We start from the raw sequence: 24,171 nt of genomic DNA on the forward strand, positions 1-24,171 counted from the left end.
TATGTTCTTGGTAACGCGGTAACGTGGAATAGGATTAAAAACAAAACTTTATCAATGAATAGGTGCGGCCACGTACACACAAAATGTAAACTATCCAACACATTGCGAGCCATAATACATTCAAATAAATAAACAATAGAGTTATTCTGATATGCGTAAGTGAAGGGCATCTTTTCAGATTAATGATAACATAACTCTAGTAGAAAAAAAACAACAACAACAACAACACGAAGATTCGATGCAAAATAACACTGTTGAACAGCTAGTGTTATTTGTTTGGCAAACCTATCACTAATATTACCTAGCCAAGGCAGACGAAAGTAAATAGGACATTTATCTACTTTAGTTTCTGTGATCTTATAAAAATCAAACTTTATTTTTTATTGTGGATTTCACAATGTCTAATGGATAGCCATAATTAAAAAGTGGCCTCATGATGAATTTAAACTTTTTATTTATTTAAACTCACCATCTAGATAGGGCTTAAAACAAATCATTAAAGCCCTACGTGTGTCTTGATTAGATTATTTTTTGTGTTTTGGGACAAAAAGAGTCCCAGCGTCTATAAAGATCCATGAACGTGGAAGTCTTAGCTACTAGTTCATTCACATTGGAAGACTAGAATTAACTTCTTTGTCAACCGTAAACTTTAGGAATGGATTAAGGGTATTGAAATATGCAAAAATGGCACCCGCTTTCGTTTCGTTTTCAAATAAGTAGGTGTCATCAACATAACGAAATAACCTTTATCCAACCTTTAAGTTTCATTCATGAGTCGCATATTTCGTTTGGTGCAGATTGCGAACCTACGTGACTTATTTTTTGCCATTCCTTCCGATCCAAGGCATGTTGGTTAATGGATGTCCAACACTTGAGAAATGTCCAATCAAAACTATTTTCTCTCCACCTTAAGTTTACAGTTGACAAAGAGTTAATGCTTTTTACAAATATTCAATGTAATATTTACATATATTTTGCAAAATACACTTAGGAGGGGATGTATATTACAAGAGTAGATCTTTATAAATATTTTTCTCAAATGTTTCCTGGTAATTGATTGAAAATTGTTTTGACTTTTTCTATAAATTTAACAATTGTTATGTTTTTCTGTTTTTAAATTTGAAATCTAATGAATTTTTACGCTTTTCAATGTTAAAAATTTTGTATCAAATTTATTTGATCAACTCTGAAAAAATCATTTGAATAACTTGGTGTTTTATTTGAACAACTTTGTCTTTTATTTGATCAATTTCGAAAATTTATTATATGATTCTTTTTTGTTATAGATGAGCAGAGTTTTGAAAATCCAATACCAATGTTGAATTTTCACGACATGATCATTCTTCAAAAAAAAAAAAAAAACGTATATTTTTAAAACATAAAAACACCCTAAAAATTCATTTTATCCAGCTATGAAGACATTTTAGCCCTGTTTTTCTTCTTTTTCTTCCCCTTTTGTAGATGTTATTAGACGGTGCTTTGCTTGATCTCATCTCTTTTAGGCTTGATGGTCAACCAACCACTAAAAGGACGTAAGCTGTTATTGTGTTGCAAAAAGAGGAAGGATTTTTCAATTTTATGAGGAGTTCAAGTTCATAATTTCAAGATGAAAAAACAACAAAATCAAACAAAAAACTACAATAAACTAAAAGAATATTCTGTTTAACGTTTCACAGAATTATCTGCCGGAACTAAAACAGAACCCCCCTCCAAATCCTGAATATTCTTTAAGTGTCGATATGTCCTTTTCTCTTCCTTAATGTTTCTTTTTCAAAGAAGAAAGGTTTTTCTCGACTCGATCGTTATTTTTATTGTAGGTGATCGCGTAAGCTTCAATATATGCCCCGCCAATAAAACATTTACAAGAAAAACTCGTCTAGTTACAACCACTGCAAATAGTTTTTCTTATTCCCCAGTGTACCTAAAACTAAACACAATTTCCATGAGCAAAGTTTCATAATAAGAACTACAGGCCTGTGGAACACAATAACACAAGGCTGTTTCCCCGCTTACAAGAACATGGTTGTTTTAAAGTTTAATTTTTGCTGAGTCGTCCTCTTAAATAATCAAATTCTTTTTATTTTAAACTATTGCTACCAATTCTCAGTGTGTTGTGTCACTGTCCTCCTAACCAACTCGATAACCCTGATCAAGTGACCTTTGGGATGTGATAGGCGGCGAATTTCTATTCTGTTTTAAAAGAGACAACACAGTGAGAATTGGCAACGATGGTTTAAAATGAAAAGAATTTGATTATTTAAGAGGATGACTGTAAGAAGATGTGTTTGTTCAATTTCTGCATTTAGTAATCTAAATGTTATGATCCGACAAATAAATATATGCATCTTCTAATTAAAGATGTATGGATGAATATAAAAATGGCATTAAGAATGACAGAGTGACGAAAAGACTGTTTCAAAATTAAATGTGACTGACTGACGAAAGTGCTATTTCAAACTAACCAACGGACAGAAAATCTTAGAAACACTTTGACGACAAAAAAATTATAGAAACTTTTTAATCCCATAAAAAACAACAAAAACAAACTCAAATATAATATCAAGATGATTGTAGTTCTCTGCTGTAGTTTTCTCTGGTGGACTTTCTTGAGACCACAATCATCTTGAAATGAAATGAAATACAAAGCAAAATAAATAAAAGATAACACGTTTAAACTAGACACCAGCCCAAACAAAACCAACTCGCATTTACAAATATCCGTCGACTTAGAAGTAACCTAGATGATATAGAAACTTTTCTCCTAGTAAACTGTGTCCTAGTATTAAGTGAAACCCACATATTCTCCTCAATCCCCTCAAACCGCTTAACCATGACAGGAGGAATACCTTCCCGGTATCCGCCCTGCTGCAAGGACCCAGCCAGATATATGCATGGACTTAAGTCAACATTCATAATACCCTCTCATTAACTAGAGAGGACAGTCTAGAATCAGATGACCAGACCTTTATGTGCTTTAGACTAGCCTCACAACACTACATTAGTTACTTATATTTTCTCTACCGTTCTCCCTCGAATCAAGACTGTACTCTAATCAACCATGTCTCTGACAGTATAGATACAGCACCCTCCTTAGATACTAACACTCAAGTACATGTATTTGGGGATTTTAATGTCTACCACAGTAGACGACTTGGGTTCTCAAGCTATATAGATGCAACGGGTAGCAGCACATATAACTTCTCTGTATCACATTCCTTAACACAGTAACATTCCTGACCCATTTCACTTCTAGATCTGTTCCTTACTGCAGTATAACAGAATTGCGTGACACCCGGGAAAGCCAATAATGTTGTTATATTGTTTGACATCACCCTAAGTTCTTGACCCCAAGTTGAGGAACCGTTGCTCAAAATGACAGGATGATAAATAATACACTACCTAAAAGCAAATTTTTCAAAATCCTCATCTTAACATTCACAGGAAATATGAATTCACCAAATACATTGAGGACGTTGCCAAGGCTGCTACAAAGAAAGTGTCTCCCTCTATCATGCGAGAAAATCACTCACACCAGATATTATATAATGGGGATACCAACATGACGTATGTTGTATATACACTGAATGATCATACTATCGTATGTATGTAACGAAGAGTTCATCTGAATGTGTGCACGTGTCACTAAATATCTATGGTGGTTCTTCATTAACTGAACCCTAGCTTATCGTGTTTCAGTCAAGGTGTGTATTCTTAACATTTTCTTAGTGTATAATTATTATTTTCTTTAACCCTTTTAATCCTTCCATGATTGTTAATAGTCTCTTTTAGTGTGTGTGTGTGTGTGTGTGTGTGTGTGTGTTGGCATATAACACGAATACATAAACGTGGCATACATAGTTCTGCTGCTGCCTTTTGGGAGGGTTCTTCAATCATCTTGAGGGAGTTGATTCTCTTGACTAAGAAGACGCATGCAAGATACTCAAAACGATGAGTTGTTTTTTTTATAGTTGTTTATTCGCTCCCAGACATTACGTCTAGCAGAAGAGCGATCAACGATCTTTACCTGGTGGCTAGTTCTTACACGTCTCACGTCTGAGATGCTTCCCCCTTTGAGAGGAGACCCCTTTCAGATTATCTTCTTCTGTTGACGTCCTCAATCCAACTCATCTATTTTTCTCAGCCAACTAGAACCACGTGACAACTATGTCCTTCTGAGTTAGCTATCAAACACTCTTCCGGTGCAACTTGTCCAATTTATAGTTTTGACAAGTTTATCAAACATCTCTAAACAATAAATAACTGCCAATATAACCTATTTTTGCAATATCAATGGACAGATAGATAAATAGATAGATAGACAGATAGATCAATAATACACATAGATATATAGATCGATCGGTAGACAGATAAATAACAAATAATTTCTTGTGTTCCACAACTGCATAATACAGAGAGCATCTTATATTTTACAAAGCCAGAATTCGTCCATGCATGGAGTATTGTTGCCACATCTGGCTGAACCATCTGCCATTAGTCTTCCACTCTTAGAGATGGTTCAGAAAAGAGTGAAATCTGATAGGTCCTGCACTATAAGCCTAACTTCAACTCTTGTTCCATTCTAACAATGTCGTATCCTTGTAGATGTTTTACAAGTATTTTAATGGAATTTGCTCTGATGAACGCACAGCACACGTGCTCTTTCAAAGTACATACTCTTGACTAACCTGGCAAGTAGAAAAACCCCACTTCCTATACTGTTGAGGTCCATAGATGCCAGAAAACCTTCTACTCTAATAGTTTCTTCCCTCAGACTTCTGGACTTGGGAATTCTCTCCTTGTTTTCTGCTTTCCTAACTGTACTAATTTGCAGAAGTTTAAATGTAATATGAACAGATATCTCACTACTAAACTCCCCTCAGTTCCCTGCTACACGATTCTAAATAATAGTTTCTTATGTCCATATGGCAATATGCCTTGTTTGGGATGAAAATGAGTAAACAAATATCTCAATAAAATCATCATTCACCCGTGAATGGAGGATTATTGCCACATCTGGTCTGCTGTATCAATCACTAGCCTCTCTTTTTTGGACAGAGTGCGAAAAAGAAATTCCAACCTACCAGATCTTGCACTGGCTGCATAGCTCCAACCCCTGTCATATTGCCACATTCATTATTGCATCTGTGTGATCATTTTATAAATATTTCCACGAAATATGCTCTGTTTAACTTACTGAACATAATACCCTCAACAAATACTACGAAGACGCCTGACGCAGTAAAATCACACCCTTCTTTCTAACGGTCCCTAGATACTAAAAGATTTTATACTCTTTCATCGAACTAATTCCACTCGAAATTCTATCCCCGTCCCCTGTCTTTAAAACTACTATTTATCTAAAAACGCTACATTTCACTTAAGCATGACAAACAACCGACTGACGGACAGAACCTTTTATTGAGATGCATGGATGCGTCTAAAATGCACAAATCAATGACAATACTATTTCAAACTTAAGCATGACAGACTGGGCGACTAACAGACAGAGAATTTAAGAAATGAGTTGACACATCTAAAAATGATTTTTCAACCTAAGCATGTCAGACAAATGAAAATGCTATTTCGAAATTAAGCGTGCAGACCGACAAAATGCTAACTAACGGACAGAGAATCATATAAAGATGATTTGATGCATGAAAAAGAACATGTTAGGAATTTCCTCAATCCCATTGATAATTAAACAAAAATATAGACTAATTTTATCTTTAGCGCTCTGATTATGTGAGTAGCCGAAAGAGACGAGTTTGGCATGACTCTGTAACTTACGTCATTTAAACTTCATACGTTTTCAAAATTTATAGCTTCGAGACTATCATGAGGAAATGGGCACCCATCTAAAAATCAAAGAAAAAAAATGCTCGTTTGTTCATCGTTTGATACAATGATCCACCAGAATCTAAAAAATATTTCTAAGAAGAGTTTGGCCTGAAAAAAGTTAAGCGAAAAATAAAGACTAGACTAGCTTTTGATAGATGGCTGGGCTTTTCAAAGTCTCTTTGCAGTGTTGTGTTATAAGGAAACTCCAACTTCCATTTTAAAATCCTAGCCGAGGTGTGCAAATTGTTAAAATGAAACATCTATAAATTTGCCCCCCCCCTAAAGTGGCCGAAGCGAACAAATGGAACGTTACACAGAACAAATGGAAAGCTACGAAAAAATATGTAAGTTGCAGGACGAAAGGAGGACGAAGTTTGTAGTGAGGATACATATCACTAGCTTCTCCATTTTTCTTTTCCCTTACAATTTGTTTTTCTTTTCCCTTACAATCTGTTTTCCCTTACAATCTGTTTTTCTTTTCCCTTACAATCTATTTTTCTTTTCCCTTACAATTTGTTTTCATCCCTTTCCTCTCGTTTCCCCAACATCCTGTTTGCACACTGTTATCTAACCCATACCTTCAGCTATACCGGTCAACCTCACCTCTACTGTTTCATAAATCTTTGTATACTTAAGTTGATTTCATCGTAATAAAATTCATGTTGTAAAAATGACCCGCCACAGGTTGGAAACATTGAAAAATTAATATTTTAAAATTTGTGTTAATTATTTCTCCATAGTTTTTTTTCGAGCATTTTTAACAAGAGCCAATTCTTATTTCCAAATAAGAACAATGTTGGTATGCCTCTGTCTTTTCTTTCCCTCTATTTCTTTCTTTCTCTCTATCTTTCTTTTTCTCTCTTTCTCCCTCATAATCTATCTGTGGAAACACAACATAGTTAATCATAGAATAAATAGTATCGTTTTATATTTAGTACGAAAGCATTGTAGGAGTAAAGTTTGTAATATGTATGATATATTATTTGTATGCTTATTGAAGCTCAGTGTAAGTAAATGAATAAAATGTTAATATTTATAACATTCGATAAAAATGAAGAAAAGTTGTATTTCACAAGAAGGTCGACTTATTTTTATTTAGAAAAATGCAAATCATTTAAAATAAATTATCACGGAACATGATTGCATGGATAAAATAAGGCAGCTGGTATATAAGTACGTGTATTTTTTCCAACATCTTTCAAAGTTTTGAAAACACGCCCCTTTAATAGAAAAGCTGCTGGAAATAATAACTTGCAATTAAAACAAATTAGTAATAATTACGATTTGTTTTATTGTAAAATTGTGAATACAATGCATGTACGTTAGAATGAGAAAGAAGTCATAGAATTAACTGTTCTTTAAAAATTATTTTTCGACATGTATATGACGATGTGCATATTAAAATTATAATACTACTTTTATTAAAATAAATAAGTATAAAATATATGAATGCTTTGCAACAATTTAAAAATTTAAACCATTTTTAGGCTGATTAATATCTACTCCTCGGCAACCAGTTTGCTACTGAAAGAATTAGGGATAGAAAACGTAATTGATGAAATCGAATTAAATTTCATATATTTTTCTTTAAAGGACACAGACTGATAATTTCCGGTACACCTGATTTCCATGACTAATAACACACTACCTGAAAGCTCTTCATTCAAACTCATCAGTTTAACATCCATAGACAAAATGAATTCGAACATGACCTAACTCAGATTGTTCATGAACCCACCCGTGTGCCCGGCACTAATGATCAGTATGCAAGCTTCCTAGACCTTTTTCTCACAACTTGCCCTATCCTCCATTCTGTCTCCACTGGGATCTTCCAACCACTCAGTTGAATCAGTTAAGATAAAAACGAAATGTAATAAGTCTTTAGACGTACCTCTCCATGGTATAGTATATCGATACTCTATGGCTAACTGGGATAGCTTCTGTACATTTATATCAGATCTATCTCTGTGTTCCATATTTAAAAAGAACGTGTCCTCTATAGTATTAGACCTGACGGAATGATTAATTGTAGGTATAGAATACTTCATACCCTTCAAAAACTTCCATCAAAAACCTAACAGCCAGCCGTGGTTCTGTCCAGAATGTGCTGCTGCGATTGCACACAGGAATCACATTTTCTATTGCTTCCAACGTAATAGATGTACTGAGACTAAAGCTGCTTTCAGAACTGCTAGCAACCACTGTAAAGGAATAATAAAGAACACGAAAGAGTTGTATCCTCAGTCTGTCTAGTCCAAAGTAGCTGAGCAGTTGCTTGGTTCCCACCAGTTTTGGCAGATAACAAACAGTCCTGAACAGAAGTGTGTGCTCTATCCAAACCATCATCGATACACCTGAAGGAATATCGTCAGCATCAGACAAAGCCAAACACTTTACCAAGAACTTTGCAGCTAATTCTACCCTATGCGATCAAGGCCGCCAACTCCTCATATTTCCTCCTAAATCTGAAAACACATTATGCAACATACAAATATCTGTGCATGATGTTGCCAAGCTAATCAAAAACCTTGATTCCAGTAAAGCAACTGGGCCTGATGGTATTCAAATTATAGTGCTGAAAAAGCTTCAACTAGAACTAGCTCTCATACTTACAAAGCTATTTAAGCATTGTCTTAAGTAAAATTGCTTCTCAACACCCTGGAAAACCTCATCAGTATGCCCATTATTTAATTTAAGAATTATTTAAGAATTCAGGTGATCTGTCTGCCTCTCAATGTAAACCAATAAGTCTCCTGTGCATCATGAGTAAGCTGCTGAGAAATTTACTTGCACATGAGAGTATCTTATATCTTTACAAAGCCACCTTTCGCCCATGCATAGAGTATTGCTGCCCCATCTATGCTGGTACATCTGTCACTAGTCTCTCGCTCTTTGGCAGAATACAAAAAAGAATCTCCTACCTAATAGATCCCACACTATCAGCCTAGTTTCAGCTTCTGTCCCATTCCAATAACGTCGCATCCCTGTGCCTATTTTAGAAGTATTGTAATGGAACTGATGAACTCACAGCACTCGTGCTCTCTCAACGTATCTATTCCTGAATAACGCGTCTAGCAGCAACATCTCATCCCTTATACTGTCGAGGTTTCTAGATGCCGAAAAGCCTTCTACTCTAATCGTTTTTTCTGTCAAACTGATGAACTTTGAAATTCCCTTCTGGGTCCCTGCTTTCCTGATTGTACTGACATGCAAAAGTTCAAGGGTAATGTGAACAGATATCTCGCTGCTCAACTCCCTACATAGTATCCCTGTAGATTTTGTTCCAATTAGTAGCCACTTCCGTCCAAATGGCACTGTGCCTTGTTTGGGATTAAATTACTGTAAAAAAATACTAGACTGTCCAAGGAAAATTAAATATTGATTGTTAAATGCAATGCTATTTAGGTCTATGTTGGAGAATCTGACTGACTTTTCTTTATATATCAGATACCTTTTACTGTAAGTAGAAAGAATACCTTGCCTGCATGTCTTGATATTTTAATTGTAGGAGGCTGGTTGTTGTAATTACTCTGACTTACTCTCTGATGGTTACTTAGAGTATGAGAAAACAAAACAGCTCGTGAGTATATTTTTAGCAGAATATGGTTCTGCATACAACAGCACCAATGATTAGAATTCCACACTGCAATAAGCCTTCATGGAGCAGCCACATTTTATTTCTTCTTTTCGTTTTGCAGCAATATTTTATACACAGCCTTATGGTATGCAAATGTTATATATAGATTGCAGCATGGTTGAATTTTCAATCATATTGTACTTTATTATTTTTTGTTTTGGTGAAGGTATATGGTGACACACATTTTACTGAGAACAATCACTATTTATAAAGCAAAGTATATTTACACCTGTGCCATCATTTTATTTTTGTAGTTTTAGTTATCAAACCGTGGAGATGGAATAATTAATTAAATGTGCTTTCTTTTTGTTTGCTTTATTTTTGCTTAAACGTTGCTTGAAGTTTACCTCTCTTTCGAAACATTACGCATTTAATTGGTTTTTATTTATTCGATTATCTCTCTTGGTTTTTATTTAATCGATTACCTCCCTTAATATTCATCACTTTCATCAAGGCGATAGTTTTTCATTTATTGGGGATTAGTATATTTAATAAGATTAAGAAATGCTTAAATGTGATTAGTGTGTATTGTTTGGATGTACGACTGTCGAGGACAACTTGCATTTTTCTCTTACTTAAGAAGGATGTAATTAAATCCTTCTTAAGTAAGAGAAAAATGCAAGTTGTCCTCGACCATCGTACATCCAAACATTATGTTATAAATGCGGGAGTACCCCAGGGGTCTATCCTTGGACCTTTATTATTCCTGATATTCATAAATGACCTCCCTGATAAAATTGTTTCGGAGATGGGTATATTTGTCAATTACACCACCCTCTATAACAGGCATGAGGGGAAAACAAATGAAGACATATCTAAGGAAATGGCAGAAACACTAGAGGATGACCTCCAATCTATAGTGGAATGGGGACAAAAATGGATGGTCACATTCAATGCTGCCAGGACTAAGCTTGTTACCTTCAATAACTACAAGAAACCTTTTCTACCACCAATAGCAATGGCCAAGAACACACTGCCTGAAAGTACTTCCTTTAAACTCCTCGGCCTAACGTTTACAGGGAACATGAACTGGAATATATGCATTGAGAGCATTGCCAAGGCTGCTGGAAAGATGTTGGGCTCTCTCTACCATGCCAGAAAATTACTTACACTTGAAAGTATCCTGTACCATTCGCCCATGTATGGAGTACTGCTGTCACATTTGGGCTGGTGCATCTGCTGCTTATCTCTCACTCCTGGACAGGGTTCAAAAGAGAACCGCCAACCTGATAGGTTCTGAACTGACATCTAGGCTTCAGCCTCTGTCCCATCGACGAAATGTTGCATCCCTCTGCCTGTTCTATAAATACTTTAATGATGAATGCTCTGACGAACTGCAAGCACTTGTACCTCCTCGACGTGACTAACCCCGACTAACCTGACAAGCAACTAAGTCCCACCCCTTTACAGTAGAGATCCCTAGGTGTAAGAAAGCCTTTTAACCAATAGTTTCTTCCCCAGAACTGCAAATCTTTGGAACTCCATTCCGGGCTACTGCTTTCCCAACTGTACTGATATGCAGAAGTTCAAGTGTAATGTGAACAAACATCTTTCTACTCATCTCCCTTCATAATTCCCCCGCAAATTATGTCCCTGACAGTAGCCCCCTACTTCAAAGTGGCACTTGCCTTGTTTGGGGTGAAGATTGAATAAAAAAAACAACAACAAAAAAAACACATATCTCTGAATTTTCACACATTTATATGAAATGAGACCGAGTTAAAAAAAGTAAGGAGTACCATAGACATTTTTCAAGACTTAAATATATAGAGAACTATGAAGTGTTATTCTGAATGGGGAGGAGAGAACGGGGAGATAAAAGAGAATTTTATTTTTAATGTAACATATTTTGAACCAGAATTACTTCGCTGCGAGAGAGGTATAATGGAATTAAGGATAATGTTTGCACAAGTAAATATTCTCAATTAAGAACATTATGGGGGAAGCAAACACTTTTTAAAGTTTCATGAAGAATATACTAGAATAAAATGAAGTGTAATGAAATGAGTAATAAATTACTATGAAAAGAAAGTTAAAATAATATATATACATAGGAAAAGCAAGAATATGAAGATAGTGGAAATATAAAAAACATAGGAAAATGTTGATAAGAAAAAGATAAATTATTTTTCCATTGAACATAGATTAACTCCCATGTGAGAAAATGTTGGTCACTTTGTACGTTTATAGAATGAATATTCATTTAAAGGTTGCAAATCCTTATTCAGTTCTAAGATGTGGGCGTTGAGTCTCAGAGTAAGTTTTGGTTCGTGTTTGTGTCTGCGTTATTGTGTTTTAAAATCAGAGGCTATGAGTTTGATGTTTATCTATGTTGCTGCGTTTTTAGATGACACACGCATTTCTACTGTGTAGCGTGTGTATTTTTCTCTAATGATTTTTGTTGTGATTGCTAAAACTTAGGCGGAATGTAGTTGTCTTTTGTGCATTTGGTACATCATATTAGATAAAACACATTAAGGCTACCACAAGAAAGAGGGGAGAGTTTAAGTTGGATGTTGGTATCTGAAGATGTGAATATGTTGCTAGTGGTGATGTGTTGGTATACTTTGCTTCTAGATTTATTGCATGTTTTGTTGCCTTGAGGAGCGAGAGTGTGGTGCATTTCGGTTGATATTAATGCCTTTGGTAAACTCAGCCATCGCCTGTGCAATGATAGAAGTATCAGATTATACACCAAAATTCAGGTTTATAAAGCTGTTCTCTACTACGTTTTTGTTTGTATCTGAAACTTAGACCCTCTACTGGTCACAGATAACTCAACCTACCATATTCCATAAATGACGCCTTCGATCTATATGTGGCTATGCACTTAAAGATAGTCCCAAATTATGAATTTGTTGAAAAATGTATGATTAGCGATATCAAAACGTTTCTTATCCAGTCGCAGTTTAGATGATCTGGCCATGTTGTCAGAATTAGTAATGAACGTATGACAAAGAATTCTGACTTATAGTAAGCGTAAAAGTGGTAAACGAAGGACTGGCAGACTATTCGACATCAGAAAAAATTTAAGTACAATCTTTCGGCCCTCAATTTTTAAATTAAATCTTTTGAGAACTTGACACAATAGGAACAAATGATGACGTACGTGCTAGGAGGAAATGAACACTTTTGAAGCAGATCGTATGAACAAACTGAAAGAAGAACAAGTAAGGACTAAAATACGTGCCACACAAACACCAGCCATCCTCAACAGTCATCACTCATGCTCAACTTGTGGTCTTATTTGCAAATCACACCGGACTTAATTGTTATCTTTGAAACAAACATCTGAACTGATCATTAAACTGTTAGTCACTAATAAGTCGAAATCGACGAGAGTCCATCATTTATTATGAATTGCCACTTTAAACAGGCAGGTCGTTTGTTTGATAAACGTCGCCGAATTATATGCTGTTGTTATCGCTAAATCAGCCTTTGTGGGCAATCATGTAGAGATGGTGTCTTCATAAGGTGACTGGTTCCAATCACTTCAATGAGTTATATCAAGAAGGGAATCCAGCTTATAAAAGTTCTTTGCCTCAAATAAGAAATGCTTTTCTGAAGTTTTGCAATGAGGGTTGATGGTTTATATTATTTAGATTATTGGGATGACTGTTCTCATTTGAGTGTTATTCTTACAAAATATCATCTGATATAACTTCTGACCTTCTTCAGGTGTATCTTGTCCAACTTGGGAATATTTCTGTTAAACTTTTTTTTTTTAGGTTTTATCTTCACTGTGGGCAATACTAAGAATACAATTATGAATTACTTAAAACTTCCATCAGGTCATGGCTGACAGAACTAGAGAGTGTTACCCTTGTTAGAATAACACTCAAGATAAGAACAGAAGTCCGAATAATCCAAATAATATAAAGGAAATAACTTTTAAATAAAATATATGAGTTAGCTTGGAAGTCAATTTGTAAATGCTGTCCAACACATGAGAGAATATAAAATGAATGTAAAACCGATGATGATGATGATGATGATGATGATGATGATGATGGCGACGACGACGATGATGATGATGATGCAGCTCCGGGAGTTTCCACTGATTGATGAGTTGCTGTATATCATGCTGATAGTGGCTCATATTTTTGCTGTTGTGATATCATTTTGAGTGATCGAGTAGTTTGTTAGTGTTGTGGCTGAAGTCAAATACGACTGGTATTTTTGAGAATAATTTTTTGTTGTTAGGAGCTTTTGTCTGTTTATAGTTGTTGCTTTTGCTGTGGATTATTTATTTATTTGTGTATGTGTGCGCGTGTGTGTGTGTGTACGTGTATGTGTGTGTGTGTGTTTGAGAGAGAGAGAGAGAGAGAGAGAGAGAGAGAGAGAGAGAGAGAGAGAGAGAGAGAGAGATTGTTTGTTTGTGGAGAGCGTCAGTTTATTGGGGTTTCGGTTGTTTTAGCTTCCCTTGCATTTGTGTTTTTCATTTTCTTGTTTTTACATTTAAAATTATCTGTTGTATGTTAATGTATGTTGGTTATTATTATTATTATTATTATTATTATTATTATTATTATTATTATTATTATTATTATTATATGTACTCACTAGAGGTTCTCGCACAAGTCATTATCAGAGATTACTCACTGATAATAATCGATGCTTTTAACTTGAGTCTGAGGGACAAGTTTCTCCAGATTACCAATACTCTCCATCTCTTTAAACAACCATTACAAATGACTTTGTGTTAGCGCAACAGCTGCTTATCATTGACAACGATATATTGATTTTCACTGGTATTTGGTGGCAAAGAATCTCCCAAAGATCCCAGTACTCCATACTTTTTCAGTGGAGGTCTAGTTATTATTTTCTCTCCCCAGTGTTTCTATTCTCCCTGATCCTTTTCAGCTATTTTGCGTGATATCATCCGAGAGTGATGCTTTTTCTGAGGGGGGGGGGGTCACAGTCTATGAGATTTCTTGCAATCTCAATTCCCTTTGATTCATGTGGTTTTCCATTAATGTTTTTGTTTTACTTTTGCTGCAAATTTCATATGTTTGGTTAGTTTATGTGGGCTGATTTCTGCATTTGAGAATCATCCTTAATATTTGACCTGTATTTATCATTGCCGTCTGTGTATTAAAAAATCTCCTAGTTTTTTTTCCAGTTCCCCCCCCCTAAATTATCGGTATTATATTGACTTTCTTCATGTTGCATATTCCTTTCAGTTCTCTGGCCAGCTCCATGTATTAGCATTTTTACATCTCTTTGAATTTCACCCTGTGTCTGCTGAGACGGGAAAATCTACAATTTGGCAGATACTTTCCTTCCTGTTAATTATTATGGCGCCTGGTCTTCTTACTTGGATGAGTTTATAAGTTTGTACTTTTATGTTCAAGAGGATTTTGTGATCTTCGTTTTCAAGTATTGTCTCTGGTTTTTGTTTCATTTGTCTACATGTTAAAAATGCAATGTTTTGCATAGTTCTCAGTGTACTGCTTTTCTCAAGCAGTGGTATGTATTCTTGGATTCTTTTTGGGTAAGTTTACTGTGTTCACTTATTATATGGCTTACTGTTGTTTTCCTGGAGTTTATCTATTTCAGCTTTCATGTAGTTAGTCCTAATCGCATTGCTCTTTGCAGCTATTAGTAGTGATTCTGTTTCTCTGTTCAAAGGGTACTTTTCTTAGCCATGTTCAGGTATTTTCGTTACTCTTTTCTCTTGATATTTTTATGAATCGCCCATACAGCTATTTTCTTCTCACTTGTCGTTTTGTTTCTGATTTTGCTGTTTCCTGTATTGTTCATTTTGATTGTATCTTTTGCTGCAGTGATCAGTGTTTCTTTGTTCTGAATTATGTATTTTTGCAAGTCTATTTTATGTATTCCACACAATCTTACTAGTTCTTTTCCCATTCGTTCATTTCGGTCAATATCATCTTTCGTGTATATGGCCATCAGTTTCCGAATCTTCTGATTACGATGTCTGAGTTCTTATTTGGTCTAGCCTTTGAATGGTTCAGAGTATCTTATGTTATACTGCTCAGATGTTTATTCTTTTAACCATATTTCTATTATATACTTTTGTTTCTAAGAGTTTCCTTGTTATTAAGTATTCCTTTTCAATCTTCTTTTTCATTTCTGTATATTTTGATGGTGTCTGCTTCCAGAATTCTAAAATGTTTATAGATATCATATTCATTAAACATTCTCATCCCGTCTTTGTATGGCAGTTCCATATCCTCTATTATCTCCGGTTTTCAGTGCAAACTTTTACATTCCGAATTCCATTCAAATGTTCTGACTAAATATTCTAGTCATATTTATTAGCCTTTCTAGTTGCTCTTTGCACTTTTACAAATAACTTAAGATTATCAATGTACATGAGGTGGCTTATTCTTTGTTATGTATCTGTAAACTTGTATCCGGCATCACATTTCTGAAGCATGTTGTTGAGTGGCATCATAGCTATGAGAAACAATAGTAGTGTTAGAGAGTCTCCTTGAAAAATGATGCTCTCTACTATTATATCAGTCAGGTGTTGTCCTCCAGCTATGAGTTCAGTCACCATTGCTTTCTTAATGATATCAATAATTTCTTAATAATATTAATATTTTCTTAATAATATTAATAATCTTTTCAGATAACTTTTACATTCTTAAGCATTCAATTATCCATGTTTAAGGGATTCTATCGTAGGCTTTCTTATATTAGTTAATGCCATGGCCATGTTCTTTTCCTGCTTTTTTATTTAGTATAGAATCTTTAGATTTATACTTAACTGGTCGGGCGTCTTTCTTGTTCCTTGGGCAGTAGTCCACGATTGTTAAGAGAATAATAGATCTGTTCTCTCAGTAGTGTCGTTAGGATATTTTACATGGTTGATAAACAGGCTACTGGTTTGTAGTTATGTATTATTATTATTATTATTATTATTATTATTATTATTATTATTATCATTATTATTATTATTATTATTAACTTTTCTTTCAATAGCAAATATTAAAAAATATTTTGATGTTTAAGAAACTTATTTTTCTTTCCATTTAGAATACAGAAATGTCAAATAAACTGGCAAAAAACCTGACCAAGAGAGACCAGATAAGAACTTCTGAAAATCTGGCAAATAAGGTATGTAAGAATTTAATTAATTACATAATGAAGCATCAGGTTATTATTTTTATTTGCTTTTAAAATTTCAATTTCATTCAAGCTAACACCAATAAAACCTCAATTAATTATCGATAAATCATTGAATAAACCATTATTTCTCAATCTAATCATACAATCAAACAACAAATATGTTTCCATCACATCACAATTACTTTAGCTAAAATAATAATTTAGAAAACAGCAAAATGGTGAAAACATCCTCTATATACTAACGTATCAAATTTATTAGGTTATTTTCATTAATACCATCCAAACTTGCATCGTTTCTTTCCCACTTCTCTTTACTCAGAAAATGATACACATGGAAAAATGTTTGTAATAACTATTCCGGGTGAAAATTTCACTTCTAACTTACTTTTCCATATCTAAGTTAAATTTCAAAAATAAAAATGAATGTGAGTGATTTGAATCATTTACTACATTTTTATAAGAAAGTCCATGTATTTTTTGACTTTTAAATTCAGATGAACATATTTCGACTCAAGCAAAAATTTATGGATTGAAATAAGCACCATCAGAGTCAACACACTTTTGCTAACGCAAACAAGTGTATTTAAGTCAGTAACGTAAAAAATATTGTGCTCTGGTGGGGGATGAAGTCGCTGAAGGTATTTTTAATATAGCTTAGCTTTTTGAAGCATTTCTCATGCAGAAAGTTGTCGAGATGTATGAAAATGTGGTAGTTGATAGGTGAAATGTCTGAAGAGTATAGCAGAAGAGGCAGAGTTTGGCAGCCCAAGTCATTCAACTTCTGCAGGGTCGATTAGTCAACATGCAGTCAGGTATTGTCGTGGAGGAAAACTGAGCCTTTTCTGTTGACATAATTGTTTTAAAATGATTTTATTTTCGAAAAATTTAAACGATTAGATAGAGAGAAACGCTCTTTAAAATCACCGATGAGCTGTGAAACAGCGAAACACTACTGTATGTGGATGACTATATATATATATATATATATATATATATATATATATATATATATATATATATATATACATATTCCGGAATGCCAGAATTAGCGTTACAGGATAAGCAAAAAGATGGAAATCCTTAGGCATGAAGCCCTAATAGTTTGGTGTGTTGTGGGGATCGGTTGTCATACAATTTGCCAATAGTTTTTGACTTGCCCTGCGCTTTTTTTTTTCGCTAAAACATCTGTGGGTTGATCCTACTACAAATTCCCAATTTGTTTTGAAATTAGTTTATTTATAAAAAGAAAGTGTTCAGGAAAAAAAATCATAAAAAATTTCATTGTTTTTATTATTGTACTTTGGTTAGTTTTAAGAGATCAAAGGGCTCCGTCCTGAGGCTGACACTTGTTTCATTACGATTTAAATTTATATCCGAGGCCTCTTTTTTTTACATGGAGGTCACCACTTATCAAGGCCCGAAGGCCACTCAGGGATAAGGGTTATTGCGTGTACAGTAATCAATGAAATAGTATTGTAGTAATCATTAGTATTGGGGATTTTGATAGAGTGTCTTACTTAAGGGGGCGGTTTGTCAGGAGTTTGTTTATGTTGGACTTGAAGACGTCCAAGTTGTAGTCAGGTGGGAAACAGGCAGGCGGCAGAGAGTTCCACTGGCATGCAGTTCTAAGAAAGAAGCTTTGCTCATGGAATCTACATTTGGATTTAGGCACAGATAAAGAGTGGGGAAAATTATTGACAGTAGTTTCAGCCAGACAGGTGTTTCTCGTGAAAGATTGGCGAGGGGGGACGAGGGATTGGAGCTCAGACGAGTACCTGTCAGACGACGCACTTGGCTTTTATACAGATAGAGAATTGCATTAGTAGTGAGATATCTTCTAGAGCGGTAGGAGGATCCCACCATTTTCCCAGCGTCCCTGGCAACAGACTTGATGTACGTGTTCCATTTCAGATCAGGAGTAAAGGTCAAACCCAGAAGCTTGTCAAAACATGGCGCCTCCCCAAGACGAGGGCCATCCATTTCAATTGATGCCAGATGGGGATCAGAGTGTTGATGATGTAAAGATAGAAGCTTGGTTTTGGATGCATTAAAAGTGACCAGCCACCTCTTCCCCCATTGTACCACGCACTCAAGATCAGAGGAGAGAGAATTAGAGAGAACTTTGTCATTTACGGCCTTTGATGTGTTGCCATAGATGGTCGTGTCATCAGCATAGATGTCAACGAATGATTTAAGTATGTGTTTTGGGAGATCATTGATGTAGATCAGGAAGAGAGTTGGGCCCAGGATGGACACCTGAGGGACTCCAGCATTAATACTGCGGGCCTCTGATTTCTGCCCATCAACCAACCTATCAGAGAGAAATGATTGAGAAAACATTTCCAGTAATACCGTAGCTGGAAATCTTGTGAAGTAGGCCCTTATGCCATACCTTATCGAAGGCCTTCGATATGTCAAGAGCAATTGCCTGGAAAGGAAACCTTTGTCAAGAGATTCACTAATCCTATGTGATATAACCGTTAGCACATCTGCTGTAGATCTTGCAGAGCGGAAACCATATTGTGTGTCACTAAGAAGGTTGTTTCTGTTGAGGTGGTTGACTACTTCTTTATTTAATATGGATTCCAACAACTTACTCATGACACACAGGAGACTTATTGGTCTGTACTGAGAGGGAGATGACTTTTCACCTGAATTCTTAAATACAGCGCATACTGATGAGGTTTTCCAGGGTGTTGGAAAGCACTTCTTAAGGCAGCGCTTAAACAGTTTTGTAAGTATGGGGGCAAGTTGGACAAGCGCAAAGAGAACTGGGACTTTGGGGAGGCTTAGTGCCACTCAAATTCCAGTATAAACCAATGGCCACTGCCGGCGAGAAATCAATGGTAAGAGGCTGTTGCGATGATACAAATTCATTTGCAAATGCTATCGGAGATAGAGAGAACTGAACGTCTGGGGAGACTTGTTGTCACTCAGCTTCAAGAGAACACCACAGGTTTCCAATCAGATCGTTTGTTGACTTGTGTGAAAGCTCCATGTGAGCCAATAATAATAATAATAGCAGCTTATCAAAGCTCAAGAATGCACGTTTGAATCTTTATGGAAACCGACTTCTTCGATTAAAATATATCTTTCATGCCATCATTTTTAAAATAAATTTTGTCATGATAAAAATGTAATTCTTTTTAATCTTTAATTTGCTTGAAAGCAATCATTTATTTCTTTCGTTACGAAGAAACCCCTCATTTCTATTATGATTCATTTTACACCAGCATCCCTATCTTAATTTGTTTCAAGACGTTTTTGTTGGCCTAATTTACAACTCGAAAAAACAAAAAACTTATCAGAAGACTTTTCGAATATTTAACTAAAATTTTCACTATGCTTTGCCTTACCAGAAGCCGATTGGTCCGCCTCTCCCTAAAAGAGAAAATTTACGACTACTATCAAAAACTATTGATCCCAAAAAGGTAAGTAATTTTCCTTTTTTGCTCATTTCAAAAGATCAAGAAGTATCTCTACATATATATAAAAGGCCCTTTGTGTACACATGTATGGACTCCGAAAACTGCTGGGCTGATCTTTATTTAAAATTTTACACAAATTTACTTTTTGTGTACGGGAGTGTTCTTAGATAGGTTGTGTATCGAAATGCCTCGAATAAGTGTCAAAAATCGATAATCGAAAAATCCGATTAAAGAAAGAACAGTCCGATTTTGACCAATACATACCCTTATACAGCCTTATATCACAAATGTATTTGAAAAGTTTTATCACAGAATGACCAGCGTATCAAATCAATAGTAGGTTCTTTTATAAGACAGAGGTGCGTTTAAAATTAATGTTTCTGTTTAGAGCACACTTGAACTATGATACTTGAATTTTGCATCAATTAATTCTAATACTAATGCATTAATATTAATTCAAGCCATTATATAAAAATAATTTTATAAACTCAACAGTAGGTTCCCTACCCTGCAATGTAGACTGCAATGTATCGTAGACTATCACTTCATGGAGGCATGTGAAGCTTCTTCCCGGTGCACCGTGATGGATCCCCGACCAGAGCAGACAATCGATCGATTAGATTGAAAAATAGATAATTTTGTCGAAGTGTGGAATATTCCGTGATCCTCATTCGATCCTGGGAAACGTCGTGTCTACCTAGTAGTAATAGTAGTGTGTATATATATATATATATATATATATATATATATATATATATATATATATATATATATATATGTGTGTGTGTGTGTGTGTGTGTGTGTGTATATATATATATATATATATATATATATATATGATAATTCGACAAAAATACAGAAATGTTCGTGATGTTAATTATCTATACTTATATTAATTATCAATAGTTATATTAATTATCTATACTTAAAAACATTGTTACACAGAACGCTTCTGTTTGATTATAATTTTTTTTCAATTTTCCTAATGATCCTTTTTATGACAAAATATAAAAATGAATATACCTTCCATATATATCACTAATGTATTTGATTCTTTGTCGAATCCTCATCAGGTGACAAAAACAGATGGACAAAAAAAGCTGAAGAAAAGAAAAAAGTTCCTAAACAGCCGATAATGCGCGCTTTACGTCAGTTGGACGTCAAAAGAACGAATCAATACAAGCTCAGGAGAATTCTGTTATGTTTAACAATGTTAGCTCAAATGAAAGAATGCTGCCTAAATGGAACCCCGACGCATAGTTACCCCCTCTTAGTGTGATTGATCTGTAGATCTTGCCAGGTTACCTAACTGAGAGCGTGAATGCTCTGATATAAACCTATGCTTCTTATTCCATGACACTGCACCGTACCACTCAGGGAGGGTAGTCGCCTGGGTCATAGTCGACAACCTTCTTAGTGCTAGTGACATTAACGAATTCCCCAATTTACAAACCTATAACGCCTAAGGAGTAGATAGGCTCTGCCTTTCGCCCAACTCACACTTATCCTTTATTTATTAACCAGGTGCAGTCATAATTCGAAGGGATCACTTAAGACTCTCTGTGCCTCGTCTCGATTCCTGATCAGGATAATTAACCCCGACTCCCCATTCTTTAATATTTCTCTCATAGAACAAATGGCGTTGCTTGCAATGCTACTTATGTTTACCAGACTTGTTTAGACTATTATTGTAAAGTTGTAGAATGTACTTAAATTAAATTTCCTTTATTATTTCCTACTAAGATATCTATATATATAAAAGCGAAAATGTATGTATGTATGTGTGTATGTTTGTGTGTCTGCTAAAAACTTTCGACAGACACGACGAAAATTCACAAACTCGGTATCATATTGAAGCCCCATCCTTCGCTCAAAAAATATCGAAAAATTGGCCAAAAACGTTCATTTTTTCACCCCGAAATCGACAATTTTCGACAGGGGAGGGGTCAACAAAAAACGGTCTTCTCGTGACGACGAGCGGTTCTACGCATGCGCCAGATGACGTCATAGTTGAAAAACTGAACAAATTTCATTAGGTCAGTTGATTAGCCCGTTGGTTAATTATCTAAGCGTTTTGGGTTCGAATCGTGGTGTGAGATGTCTTTCTTTTCGATTTTTTAAATTTAAATATCGAACCAGAGTTATTTAAGTCATTTTTTACGTAACATTCGTTTTTCTGTTTCTTTTTTTTACTTCGCTTATCCACCCCCGACCACACACCCCAAAACACCCGGGTACCCACCGATTTTTTAAATTTTAATATCGAAACAGGCTTATTTAAGCCATTTTTCACGTGTTGTTTTTTCTGTTTTCATCGTTCGTTTGCCTTACGTTAGTTTTTTTGTGTTTTTTTCACCGCTTAAGTTTTAACGGTGTTTTCTTTTTTTACTTCGCTTATAACAAACAAACCTGGTCATTGACGTCGTCATCATCGTCGTCGTCGTCGTAACGCTCGACGACTTCTGGGCGCGCACCTGTCAATTTGGTTCTTACTTAAATAAATTCAAACATCTTTCACTAACTCATTCTGGCTGGCCGATTTTATTTTCAAACTTCGCCTCAGGGTTTCGGGTTCGATCCTACCCCCGGGTTCTTTTTTATTTAACACCACACACACCTACAAACACCCGGGCACGCCGGGTACCCCCGCTAATATTTAATAAAATTAAAATATAAATTTCCAAAAATCCACACATTGGCCACAGCCGAAGTACTGAATACAGGTTGAAAACAAATAGAAACTAGCTGAACACAACGTGAAGTTGAAACTTTTGTGGCATGAAAGCCTCTTACTATTAATTACATACGTGCGTACTAAGTACAAGAATAAAAAAGCATTGGAAATGCAAAAGGATATAGGGATGGTATGCCAAAAAGTATACAAACAAGATAGCTATGAATGGCTAGGCACGTGGAAATAGAATTGCATCCAAAGTATAGCCCTATAGCTTTTCTCCAATCTTCATTCCGTGCCATCATTACGGTTGTAAAAAGCTATAGGGCTATACTTTGGATGCAATTCTATTTCCATGTGCCTAGCCATTCATAGCTATCTTGTTTGTATACTTTTTGGCATACCATCCCTATATCCTTTTGCATTTCCAATGCTTTTTTTATTCTTGTTAATTAGTATTTTTACTTACAGTCTTATTTTTAAACTTACATTCATGATAGTATTGTCTTTTTTAGGAGGCGGCTCATTGGCTTCCTGCTGGGTTTTAGGTCTTTGGGTTTTGGGCCTTAGGAGTTGCCTCTTGGTCCTCCATCGGTTCTATATTACATAGAGAGTGCTACCGCCTCTCTGATAAAACAGTTAGAGTATTATAAAGTTCTAAAATGTTCATACCTTCACTATTAAATTTTTCTTGGTTCATTCTTTGGCGTTTTGGCAAAGATTTGGCAGTTTTTGATATTTATATTTATAATAGTTTGTGCATGAGGCAGCTTTTTCCCCTTGGGATCCCTGTTATACCGTGCTTTTGAGTCAGCACGTGAGGCAGCCTTCTTTTTTTCTGGTTCTTTGTTATAAAGAGCACGTGAGGCAGCTTTTTTCCCCTCGGAATCCCTGTTATACCGTGCTTTTGAGTCAGCATGTGAGACAGCCTTCTTTTTTTCTGGTTCTTTGTTATAAAGAGCACGTGAGGCAGCTTTTTTCCCCTCGGAATCCCTGTTATACCGTGCTTTTGAGTCAGCACGTGAGGCAGCCTTTTTTTTCTGGTTCTTAGTTATAAAGAGCACGTGAGGCAGTTTCTTCCCCCTCGGGATCCTTGTTATACCGTGCTTTTGAGTCAGCACGTGAGGCAGCCTTCTTTGCATGATACTTAATTTTTATTATTTCAGCATTTTTCTGATAGTATTCTTTTTGCTCAGATAATACCTTGACTTTGTTTTTTTCATAGTCTATATTTCTCTGAGCTTTTTTACTACGTGCTGACTTTGGCATTTTTTATTAAATGTAAACATATAGCACTTATGTGTATCTTACTATAATATCACTTATCTTATAGCAAGACAACTCTCGTAGAATTGAGATACTGCCCCATCACCAATAGTTAAAGTGTGGAACGGTATATACACCAATAGTGTAGTTGTTATCTTTATATGAAGTCCTAATCAGTGACAGTGTGAGGTTACTTGGTTAATTTATTGTAGTTTATTTTAGAAAACTTA

At 35.3% G+C, this 24,171-nt stretch overlaps 1 protein-coding gene across 2 annotated transcripts in view; it reads left to right on the forward strand.

The window, feature by feature from the left end:
• LOC145249772 (myosin-IIIb-like) overlaps positions 1 to 24,171 on the forward strand; it is a 223,606-nt gene that overhangs the window by 174,970 nt on the left and 24,465 nt on the right. For both annotated transcript variants that reach the window (XR_013863576.1, XM_080111695.1), the window contains exons 28-29: positions 16,481 to 16,561; positions 19,933 to 20,004. Coding sequence is in view for 1 of the 2 variants with exons in the window: in XM_080111695.1 (XP_079967821.1) it covers positions 16,481 to 16,561; positions 19,933 to 20,004 (153 nt within the window). In the remaining variant the exon portion in view is untranslated. The remainder of the gene's footprint in view (positions 1 to 16,480; positions 16,562 to 19,932; positions 20,005 to 24,171) is intronic.

The sequence above is a fragment of the Euprymna scolopes genome, chromosome 28 (genome assembly GCF_053919585.1).
Source record: "Euprymna scolopes isolate OS-2025 chromosome 28, ASM5391958v1, whole genome shotgun sequence".
In the NCBI taxonomy this organism is placed as follows: Eukaryota; Metazoa; Mollusca; class Cephalopoda; order Sepiida; family Sepiolidae; genus Euprymna; species Euprymna scolopes.